This window comes from Hippichthys cyanospilos, chromosome 3 (genome assembly GCF_059441005.1).
Source record: "Hippichthys cyanospilos isolate Australia breed blue-spotted pipefish chromosome 3, RoL_Hcya_1.0, whole genome shotgun sequence".
NCBI lineage: Eukaryota > Metazoa > Chordata > Actinopteri > Syngnathiformes > Syngnathidae > Hippichthys > Hippichthys cyanospilos.
This window is the reverse complement of record NC_142371.1, coordinates 27,716,162-27,744,078: the sequence shown is the minus strand read 5'-3', so window position 1 is coordinate 27,744,078 and position 27,917 is coordinate 27,716,162. Positions and strand designations below refer to the sequence as shown.

The window sequence follows — 27,917 nt, the reverse complement described above, 5'->3', positions numbered from 1 at the left end:
AGCAAAAACGCGTGAGGGGGTGAGTAGAGTGGGGGTACGATCACGTGGTTCTTTACTAATCACGTGAGAATGCCTCTGAGCAGATCACGTGACTGTGATCCACTTTTCAGTCTGTGAAGAGCTGGGTTGATTAAACGGCAGCATGGGGTGAGTTTAAACAGATCAAAAAGTCTCGACATTTTGATTGGATCACGTTTAACTTGTGTGCCGTCTTGCGAACAATCGGCAGAGCGTGGATGGAAACATTGGGTGTCTTGTTCCTGCTATGGGCCGCTCTGGTTCCAGTTCAAACACGCAGATGCTCGTTCCTTTTCTGTCGAAAGTCACTGAATATCAGCAGCCCCAACGGCGTGGATCCCGGATCGCCTCTCTTTCTTACGCCTTACCTGGAGAAGGGTGCCATTGACCAAGGTAGACGCGACCCTCTTATTACGATGTGAAATTTGCATGCAAATACCCAAGAGCAAAACTAGACTATTGGGGGGGAATCAATTCAATTCTTGAAATGTGAAAGTGGGGGCTAAGTTGAGCAGGAATGATGATATATTTCGAACGTATCCGAATTTGGGGTGTGTAGCCGTTTTCAAGAATAAGAGGAACATTTTGAAGAAATGCAGAAGGACGATAATAAGCGTGGGAAGTCGCTCAAATGTTAAGAGTTTTACTGCATTAGATGAGGAAGTTTTGGAACATGAAAATTGCTGAAATAACCTGTTTAAAGATTTGCTGCCCGAGCTTAACGTTTTGAAATTGGAATATATAATGCTCACCAATAATTCTTTTTATCCAGATAAGGCTTCATTTTTTAAAAAAAATTCTTGTTTTTTGAGGTATTTATACTGTATAATCTTTTGTTCTGATGTTTAAAAATGCTTGTGCTTGGGCATATTTGTTTTTTCACAACCCCACATTATTCAAGATAACCATTCATTCCTAAATACTATTTAATATGTTACTATAATTACATGATTACTCTCATTATAGTAAAAAAAAAAGAACAGCTACAAAATTTTACCTTAAAAAATTGTAATTATTATGTTTCATTGTTGTTTGTTTCAGCCAGACAATTGAGTTTAGTTGGAGAGCTGCCTGGCAAAAACGTGAAGAGCTATGCTGGCTATCTCACTGTCAATAAGGAATACAATAGTAACCTCTTCTTCTGGTTCTTCCCTGCACTCATGGTAAATGCAAACCATCAAAACAGCATTACTATGTTACTACTATACAATAAATAACCCCTTTACAGTACAGTATATGTGGTGAGAATTTAAAGGAGGTTTTTCTCTCTCAAAATGTTGAGGCCAGATCACAACCACAAGATGGTGCTGAAATTATATATTTTGTGTAACTCTCCCCAGCCATCCCATGACACAAAGCCCCCAGTGCTACTTTGGCTGCAAGGAGGCCCAGGAGGGACCTCTTTGTTCGGCCTCTTTGTGGAACACGGTCCTTATGTGGTTTACAAGAACATGACGGGTATGAAAATGTCAGCTATTCTTATCATGCATCAGGGACAAATATTATTTAAATATGTATGTCTAAAAAATATCTTCTAGCGTGTTTATAATTCAAAGAGTACAAAGAAGAAGCATCAATTCTGTAAAATGTTTTTATTACAAAGCAACACAAATGACTTGTGGACTATCAACTTCAAACGTCAATGTAATCTGCCACTAATCTTGGATTGAAGAGACTAAAGTCCATACAACTCAAAATGTAAACAATCTGTAATGGTGGTGATATCAGATGCCATGATAGTTTCACTTAGCACTTTGTATAGTGATCTGCAACTAGCATGTGATTTTTATAAGTGGCTTTAATGTAATGAGCAACTTCTGTGTCATTGCAGTGAATCTGAGGGATTATGCCTGGACCTTAAAATATTCTGTGTTGTACATTGACAATCCAGTAGGTATTGTGCTCACATCCATTCACCTTAAAGAATATTTTAAATAGCTTTTTTCTTTTTCAGGTGGGAACAGGTTTCAGCTTCACGGATGACGACCGTGGCTACGCTCAGAATCAGGATGATGTTGGCAGAGACCTGTACAGGTGCAACGCTTGCTTCACTTAAATTTGCTTGCATTAACCTGTGGCTAGTAGTTTTTTTTTGTTAACTAAGTTCTGAGAGTTGTGGTATTTGAACCAAAATATTGGCTCTGCTCTTGAAGTGTGATAACTAAGTCATGTATGATTTTTGTTGTTCTTTTTGTTTCATACATTGAGTTTTTTCCCCCAACTTATTAGGTTAGGGGCTCTCAAAATTTTGGGGTCAGGGACCCCATTTAGAAAGCACATTTTCCAAGGACCTTCATTCAAATGTTTGCGGAAACAAAACAAACAACAAAGGAATTCAAGGCAAACCTAAGTGCCTTTTTATTCAGCAACACATTCAATTTGACCAGTACTGTACGTTTGTCACTTTTTTATACTCAAGTTTAGAAAATAAAATTGTCTAAATTTTATTTGAAAATTGCGCGCCTCCTTATTGCAAACTGGGTCTATTTCCTCCAAAATGGTTGCTGCCAATAATTTAATCAATCAATCAATCAATCAATCAATCAAATTTTATTTATATAGCCCTAAATCACCGAAGTCTCAAAGGGCTTCACAGAATGAAAAGAGGTCGTACAGAGACATCTTTTCTCTTAAATCAAAAGCAGCATTAGCTTTGCTGGCTTCATAGCCTCGTTAGCAAGCAGTTGTAGCCCCAAAACGCATTTTGTCAGATTTAAAAATTAGTGCATTTTTTTTAAATACATTAAACTGGTTGAATTGGTGGTTTTATTGGAGAGTCGTGAATAATTTAACAATTTAATAAAAAATAAAATGAAATGAGCGCATTATCAATGCACTATCAAGAGTGGCCAGTGGCGGCGCCAAAAAACTGACTAAGACAAACAAATCAGTAACTTAAAAGATAAACTAACAGTTCTAAAACACCCAAGTTATTTCACGGACCCCCTGCAGTCAGGTCACGTACCCCCGGGGGTCTGCGGAGCCCCCTTTGAGAACCACTGCTTTAGACAATAAATGTCTAAAAAAAAAAAAAAAAACATGCAAATACCACCAACCGTTTTTAAATGTTTATGTTCTCTTGCTTTTCAAGTGCTTTGATACAGTTCTTCCAGATCTTTCCCGAGTACCAGTCCAGTGAATTTTATGCGACTGGAGAGGTAAGTTTTATTTATTTTTTTTGTAAATAGACCAATGTACTATATTGTGGGTTGATTCAATTATAAAAGCCACCGTGTGTTCTCCATGTGTCTTCACAGTCTTATGCAGGGAAGTATGTTCCTGCTATCTCCTATTACATCCATAAAAACAACCCCACCGCCAAGGTCAAAATCAACTTCAAGGGCATGGCCATTGGAGATGGCCTGTGTGACCCCGAGATGGTGCGCATCTGCCCCAACGCATGTAGCGCATCGCTCAGGACTATGTAACATTCTCACATCTTTCAGATGCTGGGTGGTTACGGAGAGTTTTTGTACCAAACGGGCATGATCGATGAAGGTCAGAAGCATTACGTCAACAAGCAGACCGACTTGGGGGTGGCGCTCATCCAGCAGCAAAAATGGGTGGAGGCTTTTAAGGTACACCAAAATGTCATCTTCACCTTAGTTGCTGAGCAATGTTGACATGTGATTTCCTTCACACCATTAGTTAAACCTGCATTAATATTTTTTGTTTATTTATTTGTCAAATTTAAAGTATATTTAATTATTGTTTTTAAATGATTAAATATACTTTTAAGTTGACGTAAATAAGCTAAAATATACATACGTTTTAAATTTTATTTAACATTTGTTTTTGAACATTAGAAATAATTACAATTAATTTCACATACAATATATGAAATATGTAATATGTTAAAAATATAAATGTATTTATTAATTCTTTGTTTGGTTCTTTTGTTAGACAACTCCATTATCAAGTAATTTATCAGTTGATTTAATGAAATAATAAAATGAAAGTCTTACGTTTTGAAATGATTAAACAATTGTGTAATTGTGATCATTAGAAATAATTACAATGAGTAAAAGTATTACAGATATAAAATATTGAATATTGTCAAAATAAAAATTGCTCAATTTAAAGGTCTGTCATAATATTTGGGGTTCATTTGTCAGATATAATGTATATTAAATAATTTATCATTGATATAACGTAAATGAACTGAGATGCATTCCTTTAAATTTTATTTGATAATTTTTGATTATTCATTTTCATTAGAAATGAACAATTAATCACCAGTATTGGTCCATGTGACAATTTTACAAATCAAATGTGGCCATATAGGACTCGGCATTACAGTATTTATTTAGACGTGCGGTTGTACCTTATGTCTGCTGAGTGCATGATGCTGTATATTGAACCTCCTTCCTCATCGCAGCTTTGTTTGTTTCTTTGTTATTTTTGATAAGCAAAAGGACTCTAGCTGCATGTCACTATATTCGAATATCGTGGCTATCTTAGTGTGATTTTATTTGGAAAAGTGAATCTTCTTCATTGTAACATACTCAATCACAAAAAGTGACTGTATATTAGGTAGGATATGGCCTTCTGTAAAGCTTCATCTTTCGAACGGAACTAACAAAACCATGTGTGCTGTCTGATGTCAGGTATTTGACAGCTTGCTGAATGGCGACCTGGCACCGTACCCTTCCTTTTTCCAAAACGCAACAGGCTGCACCAACTACTTCAACTACTTAATATGTCAGGTAAATTCAAATACCAGCGTTAAGACTCGTGTTGACATTCATTTCAACTGTAAATCAACCCTAAACCTGAACGGTAATAATTTGCCATCAACAAAACAGGAACTCTAGTTAGGTTGAATTTTTCGATGCAATTCAGGTGTTCCTAATGAATCGTCCGCTGCATTTGCGTGCATATGTTTTACTTCAGGAGCCTGAAGACCAGGAGTACTTTTCCACATTTGTGACGCTCCCAGAGGTGCGTCGTGCCATCCACGTGGGCAACCTGGAATTTCACGACGGCTCGCAGGTGGAGAAGCACCTGATGCAGGATGTGATGAAGAGCGTCAAGCCCTGGCTGGGCGTTCTCATGGACCACTATAAGGTGACGACTCCAAACGGAATCACGCCTTTTGTATTTTGGACAGGTTCAAATAAATTTGATGTAATGGAGTTGACTTAAAGAAAATCCCATAAAATTCCATGAATAACAAGCAGGCGTGAACAATGTGCACAGGTGCTGATCTACAGCGGTCAGCTGGACGTGATCGTGGCGGCTCCTTTGACCGAGCGGTTCCTGCCCACCGTCAACTGGACGGGAGCGGCCGACTATAAAACGGCGCCGCGGTTTCCCTGGAAGCTTCAGCCAGAAGACACGGAGGTGGCCGGTTACGTCAGACAAGTGGGAGAGTTCTACCAGGTGGGCCCAGGACCCACAATCACTGTGGATAAGTGCTTTGCAAGCAGATAGCCTTCAAATATGGTTTCTTGTCACGCAGGTCATTATCAGAGGAGGTGGACATATTTTGCCTTATGACCAGCCGGCGAGGTCTTTTGACATGATTGACAGGTTTCTGTCATCACGAGGTTGGATATGAAGAGCTCAATTGATCAACTTTTTTGATGAGTGTAAATAATCAGGTTCTTCATAGTATTGCTGCTAATCACAAATTTGCTTTTTAAACTTGGCATTGTGTTTTCTGCCAATTTTGAATGGAACTGTACACAATTTGTGTACGTTTTTTTTTAGTTCTCTTTTAGAACATTACCAATTATGTAGTATTTTAAAAGAAATTGTTCAAAATGGATTTTAACTGGATGCTGGTTTTCTGTTATTTTAAATTCTATATGATCAGTCACTGTTTTTTTTTTGTTTTTTTTTAATAGGAATTCTTGAACAATGCAAAGTGTTGAAAATGTCTTGCGTTTTTAATGATGCTGCAGTTCATTGCCTTAAGTGGGTAAAAATAAATGCCGGTACTCCCCTTGTTTAACTGTTGCGAAAATGTAAATTAGGCAGTGGGCGACAGCAGATCATTAAGGTAGTTATTCAGGAAATCTAAAATAGATTATAGGTAAAATGAGTAAATACATTGACTAATTCTGCCTGAGTTTGAAAGGTCTGAATGCGTTTGAATGCACCTCACGTTCTGCGGCCATCACTCGACATCCTTTTTAACCTTTAATGGCTAGCCGCCAGCGCTGGAGATTAGTGCCTTATTATACAATGCAGGGCAGAGTTAACTTGAGTTTAGTTTAAAATAAATACTAATTTAGTCAAATTTAGGGTTCCAAAATTACTGAAGTTGTCTGAGCATCACAAAGTGCAATAGAAAAATGTGACGAGAGAGTGTACGTTGTGGGCTCACGTGAAGTCCCGGTACGCTTGAGGTAAAAATGAGACGTACCCACCCACATAAAGCACAGGGTCTCCTCAAACGTGACTTTTTGGGAGTTACAAGTTGACAGTGCAACGCCAGCCATATGTGTGTATAAAGATGTTTTTTTTTCTCCATCATCAAAACCACGCAGCATAGCAAGATTGACTTTTTTTTTTTTTTTTACTTCCTTCTAAAAACCAAAATATAAATACAGGTAATCAATTTTTAACTTGAATTCCCCCAAGTAAAATGCACAAAAAACAGGTATCACAAAGTGTAACAACTTTTACACCCGCCAGGGGGCAGTCTGCGTAAAGAATTTTCACCACCTTACAAAATTCGATACAGTATTGCGTCAATCCGCGTGATTTAAATTGCCTTGATGAAGATTAGCTATTTAGTTATTTGAAATACAATTAACATGGCAGAAAATAGTGAAAGTAAAAAAAAAAAAAAAAAAAAAACTAAACTTTGCACCATTCCTAGTTTTATTTCGCATGTTACCACTTATGCAGTTATGAAATCAACTCAAGCGAGTCTCTTAGCTGCATGTTGCAGAGCAAGTGCTTTATTTTCCAAATGTAACTGCAGCGATAATGTTAAACATCTGTACAAATGGCCAAAACAAGCCGACATGGGGACACAGAAAATGTACAAAGTTATGCAGGCAAGGGTCAGGATCAGTTCATGGCATACAAACAACGTATTAAAGCGCTGAAATGAGCATGGGCATATGACAAAAGGCAGCAAGTGCTGTATGCAAAACATTATTTACACACATGTGCCACACATGTATTCCCTTCAAAAAGAAAGGTAGTTGCATTACATGTACACGATTATAGAAATTCATGGTCTTATGTACAATATTTATAGCTTTACACTTACAATTATACAAGCATTAACACATAAGAATTATTTTTGTACACAAACAGTCACACTTTTTTTTTCTGCATATAAAGCAATGTATAGCTTTTTTTTTTTTTTTTTTCCTGAACGGCATTAGAGTGCACAGGTGGGGAACCTTACATCTTGTGGGCCACATATGACCCGAAAGATTTGTTAGAAACCGCCTTGCAATTCCAAAGAAAATCCAAATTAACTGTTGTTTTTAAAAGATAAAAAAGGCCCACAAATGGACATAATACACAATAATTAACACTCGTATTATAACTTGTTGTTGTTGTTTTTTTTAGTATTGCCCTGAGGACTAAAACTCGAAAGGTTCCCCACTCATAGTGACATCTTGCACATGATTCCAGTTAAAATGCCACATACAAGAGCTTGATTTGGAATGATCAAATCAGGGATTCTCATACCTTTTGCAATAGACATTTTTATAAGCCTAACAACAATGAACCCCAACTATTGAGTGTACCCCGAAATGACAGGCACATTTAAAAAAGCCTTTTTTTTTAAGAAAAAATATAATGTTTGTCACTTAATTCATTCTGTCTCAAAAACATGTTTAGTTTTTTTAAAGCCCAGACATTCAATGTGGCGTGGTGTGTTGAATACTACAGATTACTTTTGCTGCTAAAGTACTAAAGTAATCAATTATTTTAGGTAAATAATTACTGTAGATACTAATGTACCTAAAATAATGGATTACTTTTAATGTATAAAATAATTTCTTTAGTACTTATTTACGTAAATTGATAATTATTTAGTATTGGTCATTTTTAGACACTACTTTAGCCAAACATTCGAGAATAATTGAAAAAGATATGAATAAGTACCTGGAATTGAATATCTGGACTCATAAAAAAACGAATGGTAATTTGTTCACTGCCAGCCCATCAAAAATGTATCTTTGCTGTCTATGAACGACATCGGTAGTGAATTAGTTAAATGCTGTTCCACAAAATGGCAAAGTCAGTTATTTACGACAAGCAATCCGTTTTGTAGAATTGTAGATTGTAGAATAACTAAAGTAACTCGTTCACTGCCAGCCGGGGGGAAAAAAAAAAAAGCCGCCAATGGCAGCAAACGTTAATCAAAATGTTGAGTTTTGGGAGCTAATTGAACATTGTAATGTTTTTAGTCTTTACCAGAACAAAGATGTGTTAATGGTTTAGAATGTTTGCAATTTTACAAAAATAAACTTGTATCTTTCTATTATAAAGTGTTACTATTATGACATTGAGGTCAAAGTAGCAAGTAAAGAAAGTAATAACTGATTTTTAAAAATACACCTTTATAAGATTATACCTCAAATTGTTTAAAAAGGGACAATATTCTCCAAAAAGTATCTTTTCATTAATGCAGAAATGTCAGATTTACGTGATAGTTCATCACAATCGGAGCTCATAATTGTCCCAGAGCTAAGTAAGGGACCCAAATGGAGGTATGCAATTTTTTTGTGTGTTTGTTTTTAATTGCAATTTATTTTGCAAACCCCCGAAGAAGATGAAACAAAGCCCTTTTTTAGAGAAACCTTTCTCCTGCATACGCACTAAAACGTTCCTGCAAAAAGTTAAGACATGGAGCGAGATAAGAAAGTAAACTTTCTTCAGCTGCGAGACGATGGATGAAGCCACAGACACTGCATTTCTGGCTGGTGTATTTAAAAGAGAGAAAGGGGTCACTGAGCACGACTTGCTATAATATGGCTATTGGAGCCTCTGGCATTGCAGAGGACAAAGTGCATAGACAGCTCTGCTTCACCTTACTTTTACAACACAGTGCTTTCGGGAGCTCACGTCAACATTCCTGGTCAAAAATCGGAAGAAACATTCCCATTCCATCGGAAGGGAAGCGCGTACAGTATGTCGCCACGGAGTTAAAAACAGAAATAAGGCCTGAGAAAGATTAATGAACATAATGAATAATGGAGAGGAAACGCAAGAGAAAAACCGATAAGACGCAAAACTATCAATAGCATAATGAGGCTGAAATGGATATGAGTGGAGAATGCTAGAACAAAATAATCCAGGCACATGGTGACATTTGGGAAATCACTAGCATAAATTGCTGCTTTTTAAGAACTATAAAGTCATACCAGTTGTGGATTACAGAGATGCTCTTTTTCACGGACATGCACTTTTATTATCCAAATGCGCATTTGATCCAGCCGTCCATGCAAGTTTAAAAACAAATAAAACCTCAGAGGAGCTGTTATAAAAATAAAAAGTGCTCATAATATCTAATAATACACATCTGTTTGATTGCTGCATCATATTTTGTCATAAAGTCGTCATGGCCCCGGGAGGAAAAATGTTAAAGCTTCGGGTGGTCCTGGAGGAGATTGCTTAAGCTGCCGAGCTGCTATCACAGTGTTTATACATTTTGCGGGCATATTTGACACGAGCCACAGAGCGCTGTATTGCATATCCCTTGAGCACTATATCATGAAGAGCTTCATATGATTCTTTAAGACTGGCAACGATAAGGTTAACGGGAAAGAATGATAAGCTTTCGTCGTAATGATGATTTATTTCGAGGCAAAACGATCGCACACTGGAGTTCTACATTTTGGTCCAGAAGTACGAATGGACAATGACAGACGGGTAATCGCTTTTACAGCAAAGGATCACTTAATGTACATGTTTTATTTGTAATGAATGGCAGCGCCATTAATCTGCTCATACCTCTCATTATGTGCCTTTTGGTATGCCTGCCTTGGCCACCAGAGGGTGCTGTAACACATACAGACACGTGTGGAGAAGAGTTTGTTTGCTAACTCTGTAAGCTGCAGTAATACAGTACTCAGAGAAGGGCATGTCATAGGTTTTGAGAGGCCGTCATCCGCCAGCAGCCTGTCATCGTCACTCGGTCGATTTTTCACACCGAACCCAAATATAATCGTCAAGTCAGTCACTTCTTCATTGCTAAATAAAAGACAACTAGAACTAGACTAGTTTTGGATATTGGATTTTGGGCTAATTCTAGTCTTGATTTAGTCCAGAAATAGATGTTGGGTTGTGTTAAGCCCGTCCAACGTGGACCAAATTTTGTCCAAATATAGACATTGATATTTGGTGTTTGATTAGCCCATCCAAGTTTAGCCAAAAATAGTAAATCGCCTATTGTTATAGCCTATCCAATGTGGTCCAAAATTAGTCCAAAAAGAGTTGTTCACGATTGGGTTATATATAGCCTTTCCAATGTAGTCTGAATTTAGTCCAGAAATATCCTTTAAACTAGTTAATAAAAAAACAGTTGTTTGCAGAGGATAAAGAATATACACTTGGGAATTCTGCACTGTTGTCTGTCAAATATGTCACTTCACTGTTTAATATTCAAATATTCGTATGTCGAAGAAATACCTCTGGGCGTACATGTTCTTGAGAAACGGCAGTTTGGTTAAAAAAAACCTGATCAGGAATGAATTGTGTTTGTCAATAGGTTCGATGTTCACTATACGATGGCTTTTAGTCCTACTACACTAAATACTTGTAAGAACATGTTGGGTGCAGGAAACGTTTGGTCAAAAAGAGAATCTTCTAAGAGAAGAAAGCCTCTAATCTCTCCTCGCTTGTTCCATGAACACTTTGGTCCATTTTGTACCGCTATACCGGGGGAAAAAAATCCACAGCAACGCTGCCGACGTAACTTACAATAGCAAATGTAAAAAAAAAGAAAAAAAAGAAATAGGCAACATACCGTCAAACATGTACACATTATAGGGTCTATAAAAATACATACCATGGCTACTGTAAAAAGAAGAGCCTTGGAGGCTTTTGAGGTTTTTCTTGATGGGGTGGGGACGATGTGTGCAGCTGGGGAGCCTCAGAAAGCAGAGGTGTGTTGGGGTGAAGCTGTACAGTCCATCCGCTCCCCTAGTGGATGGGATTAATGTCCGTTCGGTTATTGGCTTGTCCGTGCACACTGCTGCCCCCTACAGTCGTGGTGGATGTGGTGATGGTGTTGTGCTGGATGACCTGCTGCTGCGTGCAAGCTGGAGATGGACTTCCTGCCGGACTGCTTTCTGGACCTGAGGACACATTGTTGGGTATGGTAAATGACCTGCAGATTAGGGTCCGTAGAATCTGGCATCCAGAGTTCTTCTAAAATTGGCAAAAATCAGCAGTTTTTTAAAAGATGATTTTTCACAATTTTTACACATAAACACTTTACAAAAAAAATAAGAATATACAATTTTTGGGGGGCATATTTTGGTTGATTCCATCTGTTGTATAGTTAAACAAATACAGAAGGACAAGTCCTAGAAAACACTAATATAACTCGTATCTTTATTGTTGTAAATGTTAAGAAACCCCCCAAAATACATTTTATTCATTATAAATTCTTGAAATTAATAGTTCGATGAATCGGTTACTGCCAATTTGTTCTGCCAAGCGTCATCGACCTCCACCTGGGCTCCACTGTTTTGTGGGCTCTCTGTGTTTTTCCCCTTCACCTTTCTACTGTTGCATACTGTCAGTTAGCCACGCCCACTCACTTTTCCTTTGATTGCTTTTCAGCTCTCGTGCAAGTTTCAATCATTGTTTCTGGGATTGATCGCCTTCGTTCCACTCTATCTGCCTCTTCGATTTCCTAGTAATCACCTCAGCCTTCTGTCCTCAACTGGAGGCACTTCCTGCTTTTTGTTTGCTTGTCTCTGTGGCTGTTAGGCATTGTGCTTTAATGATACTTTTTTTTGTCCCAGGAGGAGAAAAGCCATAATCAAAGAAATTCTTATTTTCTATTCAAATGACCTTGTTTGCCGGACCAAATGCTTTTGTGGGATATATTGTGTATGTCGCCATGGTCCATAGATTGCGCATACCTTCTTAAGATGGATTTCAAACATCATAAAATCAAGCCAAAAGCCTCACTTGTAAAAATAGAACATGAACAGATAACACAAAAATGGAAAATAGAATCACTCAGCTCTGTACACACGCCAGCTGAATTATGGTCACATTAAAGTGGACATGTGTGCACAACTTGAGACTCATTGATGAACGTCTCGCCCAGTCTGGGAGGAGACTCCTTTACAAAAGAAACATTCAGTCAGGACGGATATGAGTCTGATTTTCCTCGCTGGAACCACACAGGGGAGTCTCGCTATCCTAATTATGTCTCGTATCCCTATCAAAGGGCGGGGCACTGGGAAACAAAACGCAGCTCATGACGTATTTGTCACCTTAGGTTTCAGATGTGGGATTTTTTTTTCATTTGTCTGACAAAATGAAAAGCAACTCCACGGCGGTGATATCGACACTGGAGGATTAAACTGTGTGTTTGGTGCGAGTGTGTGTGTGTGTGTTTGAGTGACTCACTGAGGTAACCTTGAGACTCTTTTTGCATAGTGGTGATGGGACAGTCCTTGTGGGTGAGGAGGAGCTGCTTGAGTTGGGTCACCTCGCTCTTTAGCATCGTCACTTCATTCTGTAAGAATTAAAATGATTAAAAAAAAGAAAACATCATCCCAGCTGCATTGGGTCAGAAAAGTCAATTGGCAGACTGCTTGCTAAGTAGATTTAAGGTTTGTAATATATTTATACAGTGGTACCTCTACTTAAGAACGTCTCTTAAAAAAATCAGGTTAGGAAAGGTGAATTGTTGGTTTACGATCATGAAAAGTACTTTTGTTTTGTTCATTTTCGTCACCATGCCTTTCAATTCTCACTCACGTTTCTCTTCGCATAGTCGCCCAACCCCGAAGGTAAATGAACATTTTTATTATTCTTTACATTATTTACCTTGACTTCCACGATTATTATGTACTGATGTAATTTAAAAATATTTTTTACAGACTTTGATGCATTTTTATAATTTATTTATTGTATTATCAATCTAAAGAGCTTACAATTTTTTTTTGTAAGATTAGGCTATTCACCTGTAAAAAACGACTCTAGTTAAAAAAATTCACGATACCAAATGACTTCAGGAACAAATGTATTTCATAAGTAAAGGTACCACTGTATTTTAATGTTATCAAGCGATTACATTTTTAAGCTAATTAATTGCAAGATTTTGCACAATTAACCATGATTAATCACATTTTTCAACAACTTATTTCTACTAATCTTCTATTAACTTGAGTAAATTCTTGGAATCAATGCAAAATAAATACATTTTAAAAAGATAAAAGACGGTTATAATAGCTTTCTTTTGTCCTTCAAAATGATTAATTTCTTGTAAAATGGAAATATCAAACCTTACATATCAATACAGGCCTTTTTTTTCCTACAGTCTTCTTAGGTTAGCAGGGCTCAGCGACAAAAGGAAGTAAAAGGAACTGATTTTTTTTTCAAAATGCTTTATAAAGTTCAATTTAATCGCGACTTAATGCTTTAACTTTAACCCTAATATGCATATCCACACCTGGATATCGGTTCATTTTTATACCTGAAGCTGCATGTTGGTCTGTGTGAGTTCTTCCGCTTTCTTCTCTAAAGACATCACCCACACTTTCCTCTTTTGTCTACATCGTGTGGCCGCCGCTCGATTCCGTTCCAGAAACTTCCGCCGGCGTTCGTCCGGATCTTCGTCCACTACTCGCCTGCGCCGGCCGCCGCTTGGGGGCGGCGAATGAAGCGTTTGCGTTGGCTGCATATGCTGGGTGGCAGGAGACATCTGAAATATGGAGATGGGGGACGGAGGGAGGGAGGGAGGGGGGGTTATTCATAATGAGACAGTTTACGTCTGCCAACTTGCAACCACAGACGCAATCTTTGTGACACACCTGGAAAACATCCAGACACCTGACTGCAGCAGCCACCCTGCTGCTCTCCAAACAAAAACAAGCGTCCATACATTACCCCCAAAGCTATTTCAAGTGTGCCAACTGCCCTCAAAACAACATCTGGTTCAACGAGTGAGTGACTGGGCTGATTCACAAAGCTGCCTACCTAGTTTAAGAGGTGTCAGGCATTTTTCCACCAGCCACTTCAACTCAGACTAACACCGGCAGACAGAAGTGTGCGTGGACGGGACAGATCTAGACATATACTTGGCAAGGTCAACTGTTTGCAGTTACCATTTTTATGAGAAGCACGGAAAAGGCAAGCCGCTTCAATGCATGCCAAATATACATCAAAACCTTTGTCTTAATGCATTAATGGCGCATTCGAAGCATGCGGAGACTCGTATCACTTCATACAGTGGTGGTCCATCATCTGACATAGCAAAGGGCATCAGACAATCAAAGGACAAAGGGACTTATATCAAGTTATTATTCATGTTGTGAGTTGTACTTGCATACTATGAGCAAATATATTTGCAGTAAGATGTTAGCTATGGTTCTCCCTTTGAATTTAAGCACCTGAGCCAGCCAGACAGTGTAAATGGGTGTGGAGTCAAGTTTCCACAGAATAACCCTACAATCATCAAAACTTATTTCGTGACCTCTTCTCAGCAGCTGACCACGCTAATGCATGCAGTACATATCCATCAATCCATAACCTAGAGCCGCTGGTCCTCACAAGGGTTGGAGGTTTGCTGGTGCCTATCTTAGGTGACTTTGGGCAGTTGGCGCGGGGACACCCTGTACTGGTTGCCAGCCAATTGCAGGGGACACATAGACGAACAAGCATCCATGCACCCAATTACACCTTTGGACAATTTAGTGTGTCCAATACACCTCCCATGCATGTCTTTGGAGTGTGGGAGGAAGCCGGGATGCCCAGAGAGAACCCATGCAGGCTCGGGGAGAAAATGCAAACTCCACACAGGAAGGCTGGAGCCAGCTGGATTCAGACTACGGTCCCTTAACTGTGCGGCGGATGTGCTAACCACTGCGCCGCCATACAGTACATAACCCAACATACAGAAACCTGTCATTAGATGCACATGTGGGAGGAAGCAGATACGTCAGAGAATGCAGGGAGTGGCAACACAAACTTAGCCTTGCCCTTTAAGAAATCATGCATTGTGGGGAATGGGTGTAAAAAAAAAAATGCGACAAAAGAAATACAAATACTAAAAAAAAATATACTGTACAAAATATAAGAGGGCCCTAAAAACTATGTAAAATATTCCAAAATAATTTAGAAAAAACTAAATTAAAGCTACCTAGAATGGAAAAATTATAACTTGTAAAAATGTGAATCTGTAAACAGAATTTAAGACAAAATATAAACTTTCTACTTCTTAAAATGGCTATGTAAGTATTCTATTAAGCAGTAGATACTGTACAGCAGAGTACATTAGAAAATGGTTGCCAAATACCAAACTAAAAAATGTCCCTGATTGAGAAAGCCTTACCTGAGAAGCTGAGTGCATTTGGGGGTGCGGCGTGGTCTGGTGTGGGTGCCCAGAATGGAGGTGGGCATTGTGGGAGTTGTGATGGGGGTTGTGTCCCTGCGGGTGATGATGGCCGCCCTGGCCATGGCCCTGACTGTGGTGGTGATGAGCGTGGTGCTGGTACGCGTGGGGAGGCGCTTGGAGGTGCTGGTGAGGGTGCGAGTGCATGTGATGGTGGTTAGCTTGCTCTTGTCGCGACGACATCATCTCCATCATGTGGCCCATGGAGTTCATGTTTCCGTTGGTGATGGCGCCAGGGTGGTGTGAAAGTGCAGCTTTCAGTCTCTGGATGCAAAGAATGACCAGACATATTTTTTCAACCATGGGTCAGCATAAAAAAAAAAAAAAACAATGAGTCCTAAATTCGTCATAGTGGAATTTAATAGAAATTAATGGTGTCTTGAAACAATTCAATGCAAAATGTAGTATAGTACTTGGCTGGGACAAACAGGGGCACTGTTGAGTCTACCTATACAGGTTTATAGCCAGAAGAACAAGATGTTGTTGGACACAGGATTTCAAATCATTCTGATCCTTTGCATGGATTCTCAGACTACACTGCTTAAAGCAATGGAAATCATTTAATTTTTTTTTTTTAATTTCAACCCCAATTTTCCTTACCTTCCTTAGTAGAAAGCATAATTTAACCATGCATTTACCCGTCAACACTATATTATAATTATGTTTTCTATTAACTAAAAATTGTGGAAATTGACCATGAGCTATAGAAAGTCTTTAAAAATCATTCTTAAAAATTATTAGAAAATCATTCTCCATACTGCATCATCCTTGGCTGACACTAACAGCAGTTCTACTGAGAATCTGAATGGACTAGTCCATTGAATGAAAGGGAATAGGGAAGCATCCCAAATACTCATGATAGAGTAGACATTTAAAATCTTTTAATTCAAGATTCAAGATTCAAGTTTTTATTGTCATATGTATCATATTATTATACCACACAATGAAATTTAATTGCATGACTAAGACAATAATAATTGCTAAATCAAATAAAACTTTATTAATTATCTCTTTTATTGCAGGTTTGGGGACCACTAGAAATTACAGGGCCCCAGGCATTGCCAGTGTTTGCTTTATGGTAAGTACCCGGCCCTGGATTACACAATGATGGAAAGTAAATAGAGTTAGCATACAGGCTAGTCAGGTTATGTTAGCATCAGGATCGCTGCAATATTTGCACTGAGTTTAAATTTGCTGAACATACTACTTCTAGAGTGGTATTAACATGCTTTCTTTATATTTCTCAACTTGAACTAGTTCACTTTACTACCTTTTCCCCCCTTGTTTTATATTTGGTTGGGCCTTGACTCAACACTTAAAAAGGTAATGCTGGAAAATACTTTTATTATTCATTAAAATTATATCACAATATAATTCATGGGGAAGTAAATTGAATTTATTTTTTTTTCAATGCTTTATGCGCATCTTCATCTAGTAACTGAAGTTGGTGAAGTAACTTGGAACTCCCGATTCACTGGGGCGTTTGAGTGCATTTTCTAAATTGGAGGTCAGAAAAGCCCAACTTTTCAACTTCCTCAATTTCAGCCTTAGGGCTTGCCTGTTTTCTGAGCTTGGTCCTGTGACGTTCGCAAGCTGAGCCATAATTGGTCATTACCTTAGCAACTGCGATGCCATTATCAGTTGACCGCAAGTAGCTAAATGGATAAAAACGGATAGATTTTCCTGCTTTATATTCCACAAACACTTTTTTAATCAGAATGTCATGATTCAACTCGTGCGTCCCCATTGAACATATTATTAAAAATAAAACTCTCTAGTTGATTTCCCCTTTAAAAATCCGTACCAGGTAACCAATGCGGCCTAGAAATGAAACCGAATTCAAATGATTCATTACCTAATTTCCGATATCATCATCGAGGATTTAGACTCGTGCCCTTTACCCACATCCTCCAAAAGTGAAATATTAAAAGCTTATAGGAACTGCTATGTTTTTATCATGCTGATTACTAACAGTTCCCGTGGCTGCATGCGCTGACAAGATAAGATGATGAACAGCACCATAAATCCATATGTCTGGAGAACAAATCAAAGCACTTAGTCTGTCCTCCGTCTCCCCTTCAATCCTGTCATTCTCCCTTCCATACATTCCCTGATTGCCCATTCCACATCTTGCCTCTTCATATGCCTAATAACTTCCCTCTTTGTGTGTGTGTAGCTTATGTGATGAGCTCCCTGGCAAGGTGTGAGTCTCAGACTGTTGACCCAGTAGGAGGTTTGTTGCCTTAAGTGTGTGGTCTACTTAGCCAAGACTGACGCGGTGGGTCTTCTCTCTTCACTCTTCAGGTGTTCTTATGTTGTTTGTGTTTACCCGATTCAGTTTACCTCAAGAGGCCGTTTGTCTGGCTTGAAGACGAGATAATTGACAAACATACAAGTAGCCAGTATGTCACAAACCTAGACATCATGAAAAAAAAAAGGCTGCCTCTCATTCATGACATTAACCCAAGCGGCGTTCCCAAATAACAGGTCAGAGCTGTTTAGTCTAGCATGATTCATAAATGCATTTCCATTCTGTGTGATTTACGATTTTTTAAATAAAAGTTAGCAAATGAAAGAGACTTCAACGTAAAGCTCCTGCCATGAATCCCACACTTTTCATTTGGGAACTCCCTTCCCCCTTCCTCCCAGCTGCTGTCAGTAAGTCCGCGGAGCGTCCAGGGCTCCATATCTTTTAACAACCTCTACATTCATGATTCCCACAGGGACCGTCATCCAGCTGGTCTGGATCACAATACTTAGAGCTCACCATCAGCTCGCCCTCTCCTCTCTCACACCATCCGCCAATGGAAAGCTTTTTACCAGACAAGAAAAAGAAATTCGCTAACTACATTCTTTTCTGACCTTGATTTAGAACTATTCTCACAATCCCCAAATCCTGTACTTATGATCGCATTACTGTACTGTACATTCCGCTCCGAAATCATGGCTGCCACCGCTAGGACTAAATGAAATATCATTTTGGGAACGAAATCGCTCAACAATTAGTGGCATGCTGCAGGTTAAAAAAAAAAAAAAAAAAACAGCTCCAAACTGGACGAACAAAAAGCATCACGCCTGTGTCACTCTTATGCCCTTACTCTCAGCGGTCATTTCTTCAATGCTCGGAGCTAAACCAGCTAGCTATCTAATAGGGAAGTCTGTGCGCTGTAGCATTCACAATCAAGCTGGGTTGGGTGTATCCTCTTATTCATGGTGACCGATAAAGTAGACTACCATCAAGACGAGCTTTCCACTAATGAGGGGTTGCTAACAATGCTAATTGCTAACGTGAAAATCAGAACCGAAATAATTGTTTTGGACATATCAAAGAAGTATGAGTAGAACCACGTTGGGGTAGCAAGCCAACTGCTTTGAACAGAATAAAACGTCTTAACAAAATAAGACGACTGTTACATACAATTTAACACAGGCAAAGTGAATACAACTTCAGCCATGACAAAGAGCTTGAGGTCAAAAGCAAATTCAATATTATTTGGACTACAGAGTAGTAGAATTTTCAGATTCACACAATAATTAGTCCTAATATCCTGATTATTGTAATCGATTTTGCTTTGCTTTGCTTTGTGCGTGTGTGTGTGTGTGTGTTCATTTCATTTTATTTTAAAATAAATTGTGAAAGTATTCACGACTCTTCCATAAAGGAATCAATCCAACCAGTTTATTATATATTTTTTAAATTGAACAATTCTGAAATTTGCATTTGAAAAATGCAATTTGTGACTACAATTGCTTGCTGACGAGGTGATAAAGCCAACAAACCTAAAGCGGCATTTTATTTTCTAATGCTGGTTTTGACTAAATAATTGACCCAAAAATTGACCCATTTTGATATATGAAGGCAGTTTGCCATTTTTATTTTCTAAACTTCAGTATAACTGAAACGTAACCAGTGTACTTGTCAAATTGAATATGTTGGCGAATAAAAAAGACATTTAAGTTTGCCTGAAATGATGTTTTGTTTTGATTCCGCTAACATTTGCAATGGGGGTCCTTGGAAAATTTGCTTTCTGAAAGGGGTCCCTGACTAGTGCTTTATATGAATTTAAGCCATTTTACTGAACCCTCAATCTCTGTTTGGAGCACTTACGCAAAATACGAGGCGGGTAAAAATTCATATAACATTCATATATTCAAAAATAAAATATACAATTCATATATTCATCAAATGTATTTTTTCATGTACTATTACACATAAGTTGCATATTTTTGACAATGCGGCAAGTAATATAATAGTTTTTACCGAACTTGAAAAATAAAAAAAAAACCAAAACAATAAAAAGAAGCTCACAAAACCCCTTTACTGTCCTTGAATTATTACAGTCACAGGCTTTTAATATTTAGAAGGTATGCTATCATGTTTTCAAAATGCTGTTTCGAATGTGCAGTACATTGTGATTATTGTACTAACACTTGATGAGTAAAAAAAAAAACAAAAAAAACAATGCATATTATATCCAAAACTCAATGTCTGTCAAAAAAAAAAAATCTAAATGTATTCTTTCCTAAAATGCGCTAAAATCGTAGTCAAGCGTAATTTGTTTAAGGGCAACCTTTCCCTAGAAAGCCTGCCCTCGCTGTCCTAGAGGAAACAGTGGTATCTATCCTATAGAAAGCAGGATTATAAAAATGCTGACCTTGTCAAGCCTGTTTTGGCTGAGAATTGTTTCAGTTTGTCATACAAGAGATGCCTGACATAGTCCAACAGACCTCACACTGTCTTTTGCTTTCGTTATTCCAATTCCATCTGTCTGATCCCGAAATTCATCCTCTGTTAGACGCTTTGACCGCAGCCTCAACAGGTCAATTCTCAGAAGGGGGGAACATCTCCACTGCGTGTTGTGACCACTGGGGTTAAAATACCACATAGGCCACGTTAACACACGGCATGCAGCCTCAGGCCTGCAGCTGTCCTGCTCCAAGTAGTACTACCATACACAAAATCTACAAGAACGGTTTGTAACACTTCCTGAGGAGGAATAATGTGATAAGAACGCTCAAGACACAAACAACCACAAAGCCGTTGATCATGCTGCCAAGACACAAAATGGACGATATCAAGCTTACGGACATCCGTCATCTTCAGCGGCGTCGACGGGGACATCGTCCGCCTATCACTGGATGAATTCTCACAGTCCTTACAGAACACATTTGCATCAACCTTCAACTTGTCACTCAGCGCCGTGAAGGCGAGTCCCACCCCTCTTGTGTAAGAGGAAACCAATCAGACGCAGCCGCAATCTCAGAGTCACGTCAGGTTATCACAAGGAAAACGCACATCTGGGGGCTGCTTGCCAACTGGACGCCATGATAGCGGGACATAGAGAGTATGAGAAGGTGAAAGCATGTTGTGGGAGAGTAATGGAGCCTTGGTAGAATGTACTGGGGGGGTTAGATGCGTCCTCCTAACATGTCATCAGTGACAAGAGCGGGAGCTCCTTTATCGGTGTGCTTGATAGAAGTCCAGCCGGCACTGCTGCTATCTGCTTAGTAATTGAATTAGCAAGCAAATCCTGACGCTAGTCAAACTTAGTTGCACGGATATTGAGAGGTGATGAGGATAACTCCAACTGACTACGCAGTATTTAAGTTTAAAAAAAAAAAAAAAGATCAACAACAAGGGCTACAATGTGAAGGGTGGTGGCACGTGCAGATTTTTCTACAGTACTTAAAGTTGATTTTTGATTTATTTATTTACTTATTTTTTTAGTTTATTGTATGTTACTTGGGTATTTGTTAGGAGTAGGTATATTTGACGGTCTCACCATTCAAGTAGATTCTGGATTTTAGGTCTACAATTCAATTCAGGATTGATTTTCCAGTGAGAATTATTTATTTGATTCTGAATTCTGCTTCAATTTATAGCTGTGCAAAGAATCGTTATGGTCCACTTCAGTCTGCTTTGCAAGACACCAATGATAGACTTTTTATTTTTTGTGTTTAGTTTTGTATAGAGTTTAAAAGAGTTTAAAGAGCTAATTTGCACCATGTCAATGCAAACATACAATAGAAAAATGCTAACAAAACTAGCATCGATATGAATATTCTGAACTAAGAACCAGCTTATTCATTTGTATCCACTTTTGTACTCACACAAGACAAGAAAGTGAGTTACATCCTATACAAACATATGAGATTTTTAAGTCTATTTCTATAAAGGAATTTAATCAGTACTTTTACTTAGTATCAGGACTTATAGGTAAGAAAATGTTGCTACATCTGCATGTGACTAGTATAACATGCAAATGGCAACAAAAGTGTTTTAAATTAAAAAACCCTGACCGTGATATCAAAGGTCCAAATATCTGACAGCTCAGCCAAAAGTGGAATCAAACAAAAAACAACTTTAAGTATTTGTTTCCACAACCACAATGATGCTCTGGAAAGATGCTGGCAAAGTGATAAGTTGGTAACCACTAACAAAACATTAGTTCCTTGATGTCCACTAACACATGGTTTCATTTTGCCAGAGTGTGCCGATTGCCACAAGTGAGCTGACACATGCATTTTGCTCTAATAACACACAGAGTGCTGTACATTTGTACATGTTAGAAAACTGTCATTAAGTAAACAGAGGTGTTAGCCTGTAAGTTCCAGGTTGCAGAATGTTTTCAGCTTTTTTATTTTTGGTATTTTTTGGTCTATATATCATTGGTATATAATTATATATATATATATATATATATATATATATATATATATATATATATATATATATATATATATATATATATATATATATATATATATATATATATATATATATATGACACTTTTAAAGCTGTAGCTCTATTGATGTTTCATTGTTGTGATGAAACGCCATGTGTGGATTCAGCCATCTTTTGTCTATTCTCAGACCTTTGCCCCCTGATCTCTCCACTTTCTCTTACAGTATTTAGACCTTTCTCTTTTATGTGGTTTCAGGGAGACCAAGTGAAGGGGTCTTTAATGATATTTATTAATGGCCACTTGCTTTGACACAGGGGTGCTTTGAGTGATGTCCTGTGAGTGCTCCAGGCACCTTCGAAGAACACGCCTGGGCTTCCACTCCACCAATGACTTCATATCTATTAACCCGGGACGGAGGAAGTGCAGAGCATGTATTGAGGGAAGAGATCATGCCAGGAGGGCTAAATCAAGCCAGTGAGGTCAAGGTGAGCACTTTTATTCCCTTTAACAGTGGAATTGGGTATTATTTGGCAAAAGGCGGCCCTCTGGCGCCGCACAACAGCTCCCAGGCATCACATCACTCCATCCGAGGGAGATAGTTAGCCATAATAAAAAATCCACAGGGGAACCTTCTGAGTGAAATGTTCCAAAAGGGGTCAAATTTAAACTTCAAGCAACATTTTCCGGGAAAAAAAAACAAAAAAGACCCCAAAAGCCAAACTCAGCTTTAATTTATCATGATGCATCATATCACAAGAGATATAAGTGAATTATATGAGTACAGTGAAAATCTAAAGAAGTAATTTTCCTCCTTATTTGGTGATATTTGATTCTATTTTTTTAAATAATGCAACCTATGTATGAATAGAACAACATGTATAGATGATGATAATAATAACAATAACAATAATAATAATAATAATAATAATAATAATAATAATAATAATAATAATAATAATATATTTTTTGCAGTACATGATATTTTGCACTACATTAGCTCTATTGTCTCTGTTTATTGCTATTTATTTATTGCTCAATTATGGAATGCTGTCTGCTGCTCGGGGAAGTGAACAGAATAAGAATTTCATTGTATGGTACAACCATACATATGACAATAAATCTCTTGAAATGTTTGAAAAGTATACAAACCTTTAAGTCGATCATGCCAGCCTATATGGAGCACTCAAGCACTGCTAGCTAGCGGCTAATTTATGCTTAACGCCGCTATAAGAGAACCCGAGTCACCGGTAAACACTTGCCAAATGTCAATGTCAGCTAAAGTATATTGTGAGCATCCTGAATTGGCGACTGTTTTTAAAACTGAAGTACTCGAATTACTCGAGTACTTGTTTCAGCCCTAAGCCTAATAGGTTTACTCATGGTTTAAATTACTGTATTGAATTCAATAAATTACTGCCTGTGAGAAAATTTGTTTTGGAATTATTGCAAGTTGGAAGTGAACCAACCACACAACAGATGCAGATCCTTTCATCCAGCACAACTGCCAACACTTAAATATTATTTAAAGAGTATAATTTGCTGCATAAATCTTCATTGTCATAACCTTTCCGCTAATATTTTGTGCGGGGTTTTGGTCCCCAAACTCTCAACCCAACATGGTTCGCCATCTGCAATTTCAAAGCAGCGGTTTGTCTGTGTAGTTTTGCCAAAAGCTAAGAGGCTCTAATTCCACTCACTGCCCACTACGTGCCTGGCTGCAGAACCCACTCTGTGTCCCCTTAAACTCCACACCCCCCATTAGTTCACTTTTATTAGATTTCCCTCTCGCCCAGAGAGGCAGTAACCCCCCACCCTCCTCTCTCATGCATTTCTTCCTGCGCTTGCCAAGAGCTGGGGACTGTTAAACTGATTTCCTCAGGGAACGGCGAGGCAGACAGTCTGATGGGAGAGAGCTCGGTTATAATGTCGCCCCCTCTCTCAGGTCCCGGGCCAAGTGCATAAGAGCCCAGCCGGACAGAGTCCACCTCAGACAAACTAGCTGTTCTGCCAAGGCCAGACACTCGGACAAACAGGATGGGTACGTCAAGACGCGCGCCCGCCGAGGAGCTTGATCCAAAGCATGCGCTCATACTTGCCGCTTCTCCGCCATGTCAACTTAATGGACGAGGTTCTGACGACAGTCTGTTCCCGCTCATGTAAAGCAGAGCTCTCAACAAGCATTTAATGCTCACCGCTATAACCGCTAAGCTCAACAGAAGGCCTGATAAGAAAACTTAAAAAATAAATATAATGAAAATAATAGTTGATACTGACATACAGACTGCCTTTTCAAATGAAACAGTTAAAGACAGGAGCGACCCATTGTCCTTTAGAAGAAAAGGAACACGAAAGGGGAGTCTTTATTCAATTTCACCCGTTCGTTGGGGAGACAGTGGAGAAAGGAAAAATAAAGTGGCACCAAATGAGATCTCCTGGTGTCCAAGGAGATCAGATATTGACCAAACACATCAATATTGACTTGAATGTAAGCTGAGTGAAATCTCTGACCCAACATTCTTAATCCAATCATCTTTCTAATGTGTGAGGTCTGATTGTGTAGTGCGGGGAAGAACTCGTTCAATGGTTTGGGTCTTTTGGGTGGAGCTGTGCGTCAGTTGCTTGGACAGTGGACCAGTTCATGGGGTGATGGGTTTGCCGGTTTACCCAAGGCTTGGCTTTGTCAGATCCCGCCCCATTCACAGGCCCTGGACCATGACCAAATGGCCTTTGCATCAGCACAGCAAAAACAACATGGAGTCATCCGAAGATGAAAAGATGCGACACAGTCACCCGTCCACACATCAACCTCCGCACCATATACAAATATTGTGATATCATTTATCAAATCACATTCTAGGAGCAACATAGTGTTTTTCCAATAATGATCATTCATTGGAGCCAGAAATGGCCAAAATATACACGAACATTCTCGAACAGTGAAAACCAAAAGCAAATAGACCAACATTCAGCAGAGGTGTCACTAGCTTATATGGACAGGTTGTCGACGAATGCAGCGCATGAGCACAATAGTTTACAAGCACCTCTCGGAGACTGATAATATTGTGTAAAGGTTTACTCAACAGATTAGATTTGGACCATTAATGTCAAAAAGTATATATGTGTCTACAGTGTATGTAAAAAAAAAAAGGGTCACTGTGTTGCCACAAAGTAAGACAAGCCCTCATTTTCAAGAAAAAAAATACAGGGAAAAATTCACATTCACATTCAAAATGAAATGCACAGCTCCAATCACCAACTACTGGTGGGTGGAAGCATCAAAAAATGCTGCATGTTTTTACTGCGCTGTCGTGACTCTGTGCAAAGTGAGTTTAATGACATAATGACACTTTGGCTCACAGCACAAAAAGTTTGCCGCTTAATTATTTTAAATATGCAGGAACTATATTCTGATGCATAAGTGCCTAAACGATTAAGAAAAAATACCCCTCAATGGTGTTTTAAATCAATAACAAATGTCATATTAAAGTAGTTGCCCTTCCCTGAATAAAGTTTCAAGTAATACAAGTATTACATGAGTGATGCACCATGCCTAAAATGTTTCATATTCATATTCATTTTGAGTTGTGTATGACTCCTACACAGTATTTTTTTTCTGTTTGCTAACAAAGAAAAAATTGTGTTATGACTGAACTGAAAATACTATTTTGCACTTACTCTTGTTGGTGAAAGTGAAGCCATTTTAAGTTGTACTTACTCGCTGTAGGAACAAGTGAAGCCACTATACACCATTTTAGTTTCCATATGTCCTTGCAAATCAGGTCACAAGGAAATCATGGACTGGATTTACAGTAAATTAAGATGTTCTCTATTCCTTTAAGTGGAACACACTGGATACGATTCATGGCAAAGGGAATTCTGCAGAAAAGTGGAAACTCAAAAATGAATATTTAAGAAAAAAATTTGAATTAGGTGTATCTTTACTTAAAATCTTAAAAATATGGCTATTTTTCATCAGACATTTGGTCCTTTTCTGTAAAAAACCCAACAAAAAACACATTAAATATGAAAGCAAATTATTTAGGAGAGCTTGAGAACATTTTTGGGGGGAGGTGGGGTTAAATTCGGCCTAATGATATCATTAGCAACACTTTTATATTGTCACACAAAATCAAAAATTATATTTCAATGCCTTGGGAATCATTTTTCCTTTTGCTTATTCGTTCACACACCTGGTTGTTTTTTTGTTAAAAAATATATTTAAAAAAATATTTTGTAACAACCCCCCCCCCAAAAAAAAAAAAAAAGATATTCTGTGTTGCCTGTAGTACAGATATAGCAAAGTGAGATGAATTGTCATTTTTGATGAGTAACGCCAACTTAATAGAATGATAATACGAGCCATTTCTAAGTGCTTGCAAAAAAGTGTAGTTAACTTTTTTCTTATTGTCTAGGAAATTTTAGACAATTATAGTTTTAAGCTAATGATATATATTTTCCATAATAGAAGAATCAAACTTTGCTAAGTTATGACCTCAATTAAAATGTTAAGAGTTTGGCAGTACAGTTTTATGTTATCATGCAGTTCCCGGAAAAAAATTGAGGATTGAGAAAATGTTTCCAAATCTGGGATCAAATAGTGAATGACTTCAGCTTTTGCGCTACGCTCTTTTAAGAAACGATGGTGATTGTGCACATTGTTACCCAGATCTATGCAACGCGTGGCACACCATCACAAAGACAACAGTCCAAGAGACAGCGTGTCTCTGGGTCAGAAAAAAACAACACAGTGAGGGCAGTGTGAGAAGGGGCCCCCTCCATGGTCTGAGTCCAGCACTGATAAACTCACAGCTCCTCAGTCTCCACTCCACTCCGCTCACCTCAATGGTGAAAGAAACAATTGTATATTCATCATCCGTGACTGTGTGTCAGAACATGTTGGCAAGTGTGCTGTGTCAAGGGTCCGCGTTCGACTGAGGTTTACCGCACATACCCGCAAAGACAAGACGGCTCTGCATCAGTGACTCTATGCAAATTGCAAATGTTTTTTTTGTACTCGGGTTAATCCGCAAATGTGTTTTGACTTTCAAGGACAATGACTGCCACGACCAATGGAATGAGAGTGACTCATTTTTGTGCACGTGGTTCACACACACACACACACACATGCTGACACAAATATATACAGTACACGTCCACTGTGAATCCGCGTGCGGATTCAGCTGTGTTCTCAGTTCACCATCGCTCTTCGATGACATCACGCCCTTACAATGTTGGCATTTATACAGATGTTGCTTACAAAACCTGGAGCTCCACTTCTGTTGTGTGTGTGGGTGTGTGTGCGCGTGCGCACTGTGTCTTACAACAAGAAGCCTAGCCTGAGGTGTTCTACAATGGCGCTAACAAATGCAATCATACACTATAATTGTTAAACTGAAAGCAAATGACTTCATCCTAAAACAATTATAAGTGTGTAAAATGTATTACGGGTGAGGCATAAACACATGCTGTAGGCACAGAACGTTTATGAAATGTCCTCCACTTATTATTAGCGTAAAACCCACCTTTATGCTGACTAATTCAAGGACCTAACACTAAGGGCTGTGTAAACAAAATGTAAAAAGCTACTTTAGTCTGGTAGAAAGCTTTTTATTATAGGTCCTCCCGTGCACTATGAAATATCTCTTTAAGAGACGAA

General features: G+C 38.5%; 2 protein-coding genes across 2 annotated transcripts in view; one reads left to right on the top strand and one right to left on the bottom strand.

Moving 5' to 3' along the window:
- The first annotated feature begins 27 nt into the window (after positions 1 to 27).
- On the top strand, positions 28 to 5,969 carry LOC148426653 (putative serine carboxypeptidase CPVL). Its single transcript, XM_088411562.1, has 13 exons — positions 28 to 147; positions 230 to 411; positions 1,060 to 1,181; positions 1,359 to 1,476; positions 1,850 to 1,908; positions 1,973 to 2,052; positions 3,110 to 3,176; positions 3,276 to 3,398; positions 3,465 to 3,596; positions 4,626 to 4,724; positions 4,912 to 5,085; positions 5,218 to 5,400; positions 5,480 to 5,969. Exons 1-13 carry the CDS (start codon positions 143 to 145, stop codon positions 5,576 to 5,578), a joined length of 1,443 nt encoding a protein of 480 aa, XP_088267688.1. The 5' UTR covers positions 28 to 142; the 3' UTR covers positions 5,579 to 5,969.
- Positions 5,970 to 6,907: 938 nt separating this feature from the next.
- Positions 6,908 to 27,917, bottom strand: part of LOC148426652 (cyclic AMP-responsive element-binding protein 5-like) — a 49,133-nt gene continuing 28,123 nt past the window's right edge. Inside the window, exons 7-10 of the mRNA XM_088411561.1 lie at positions 15,515 to 15,838; positions 13,658 to 13,885; positions 12,586 to 12,694; positions 6,908 to 11,294 (exon numbers count right to left, since the gene is read on the bottom strand). Coding sequence (XP_088267687.1) covers positions 11,140 to 11,294; positions 12,586 to 12,694; positions 13,658 to 13,885; positions 15,515 to 15,838 — 816 coding nt within the window. The 3' untranslated portion in view covers positions 6,908 to 11,139. The remainder of the gene's footprint in view (positions 11,295 to 12,585; positions 12,695 to 13,657; positions 13,886 to 15,514; positions 15,839 to 27,917) is intronic.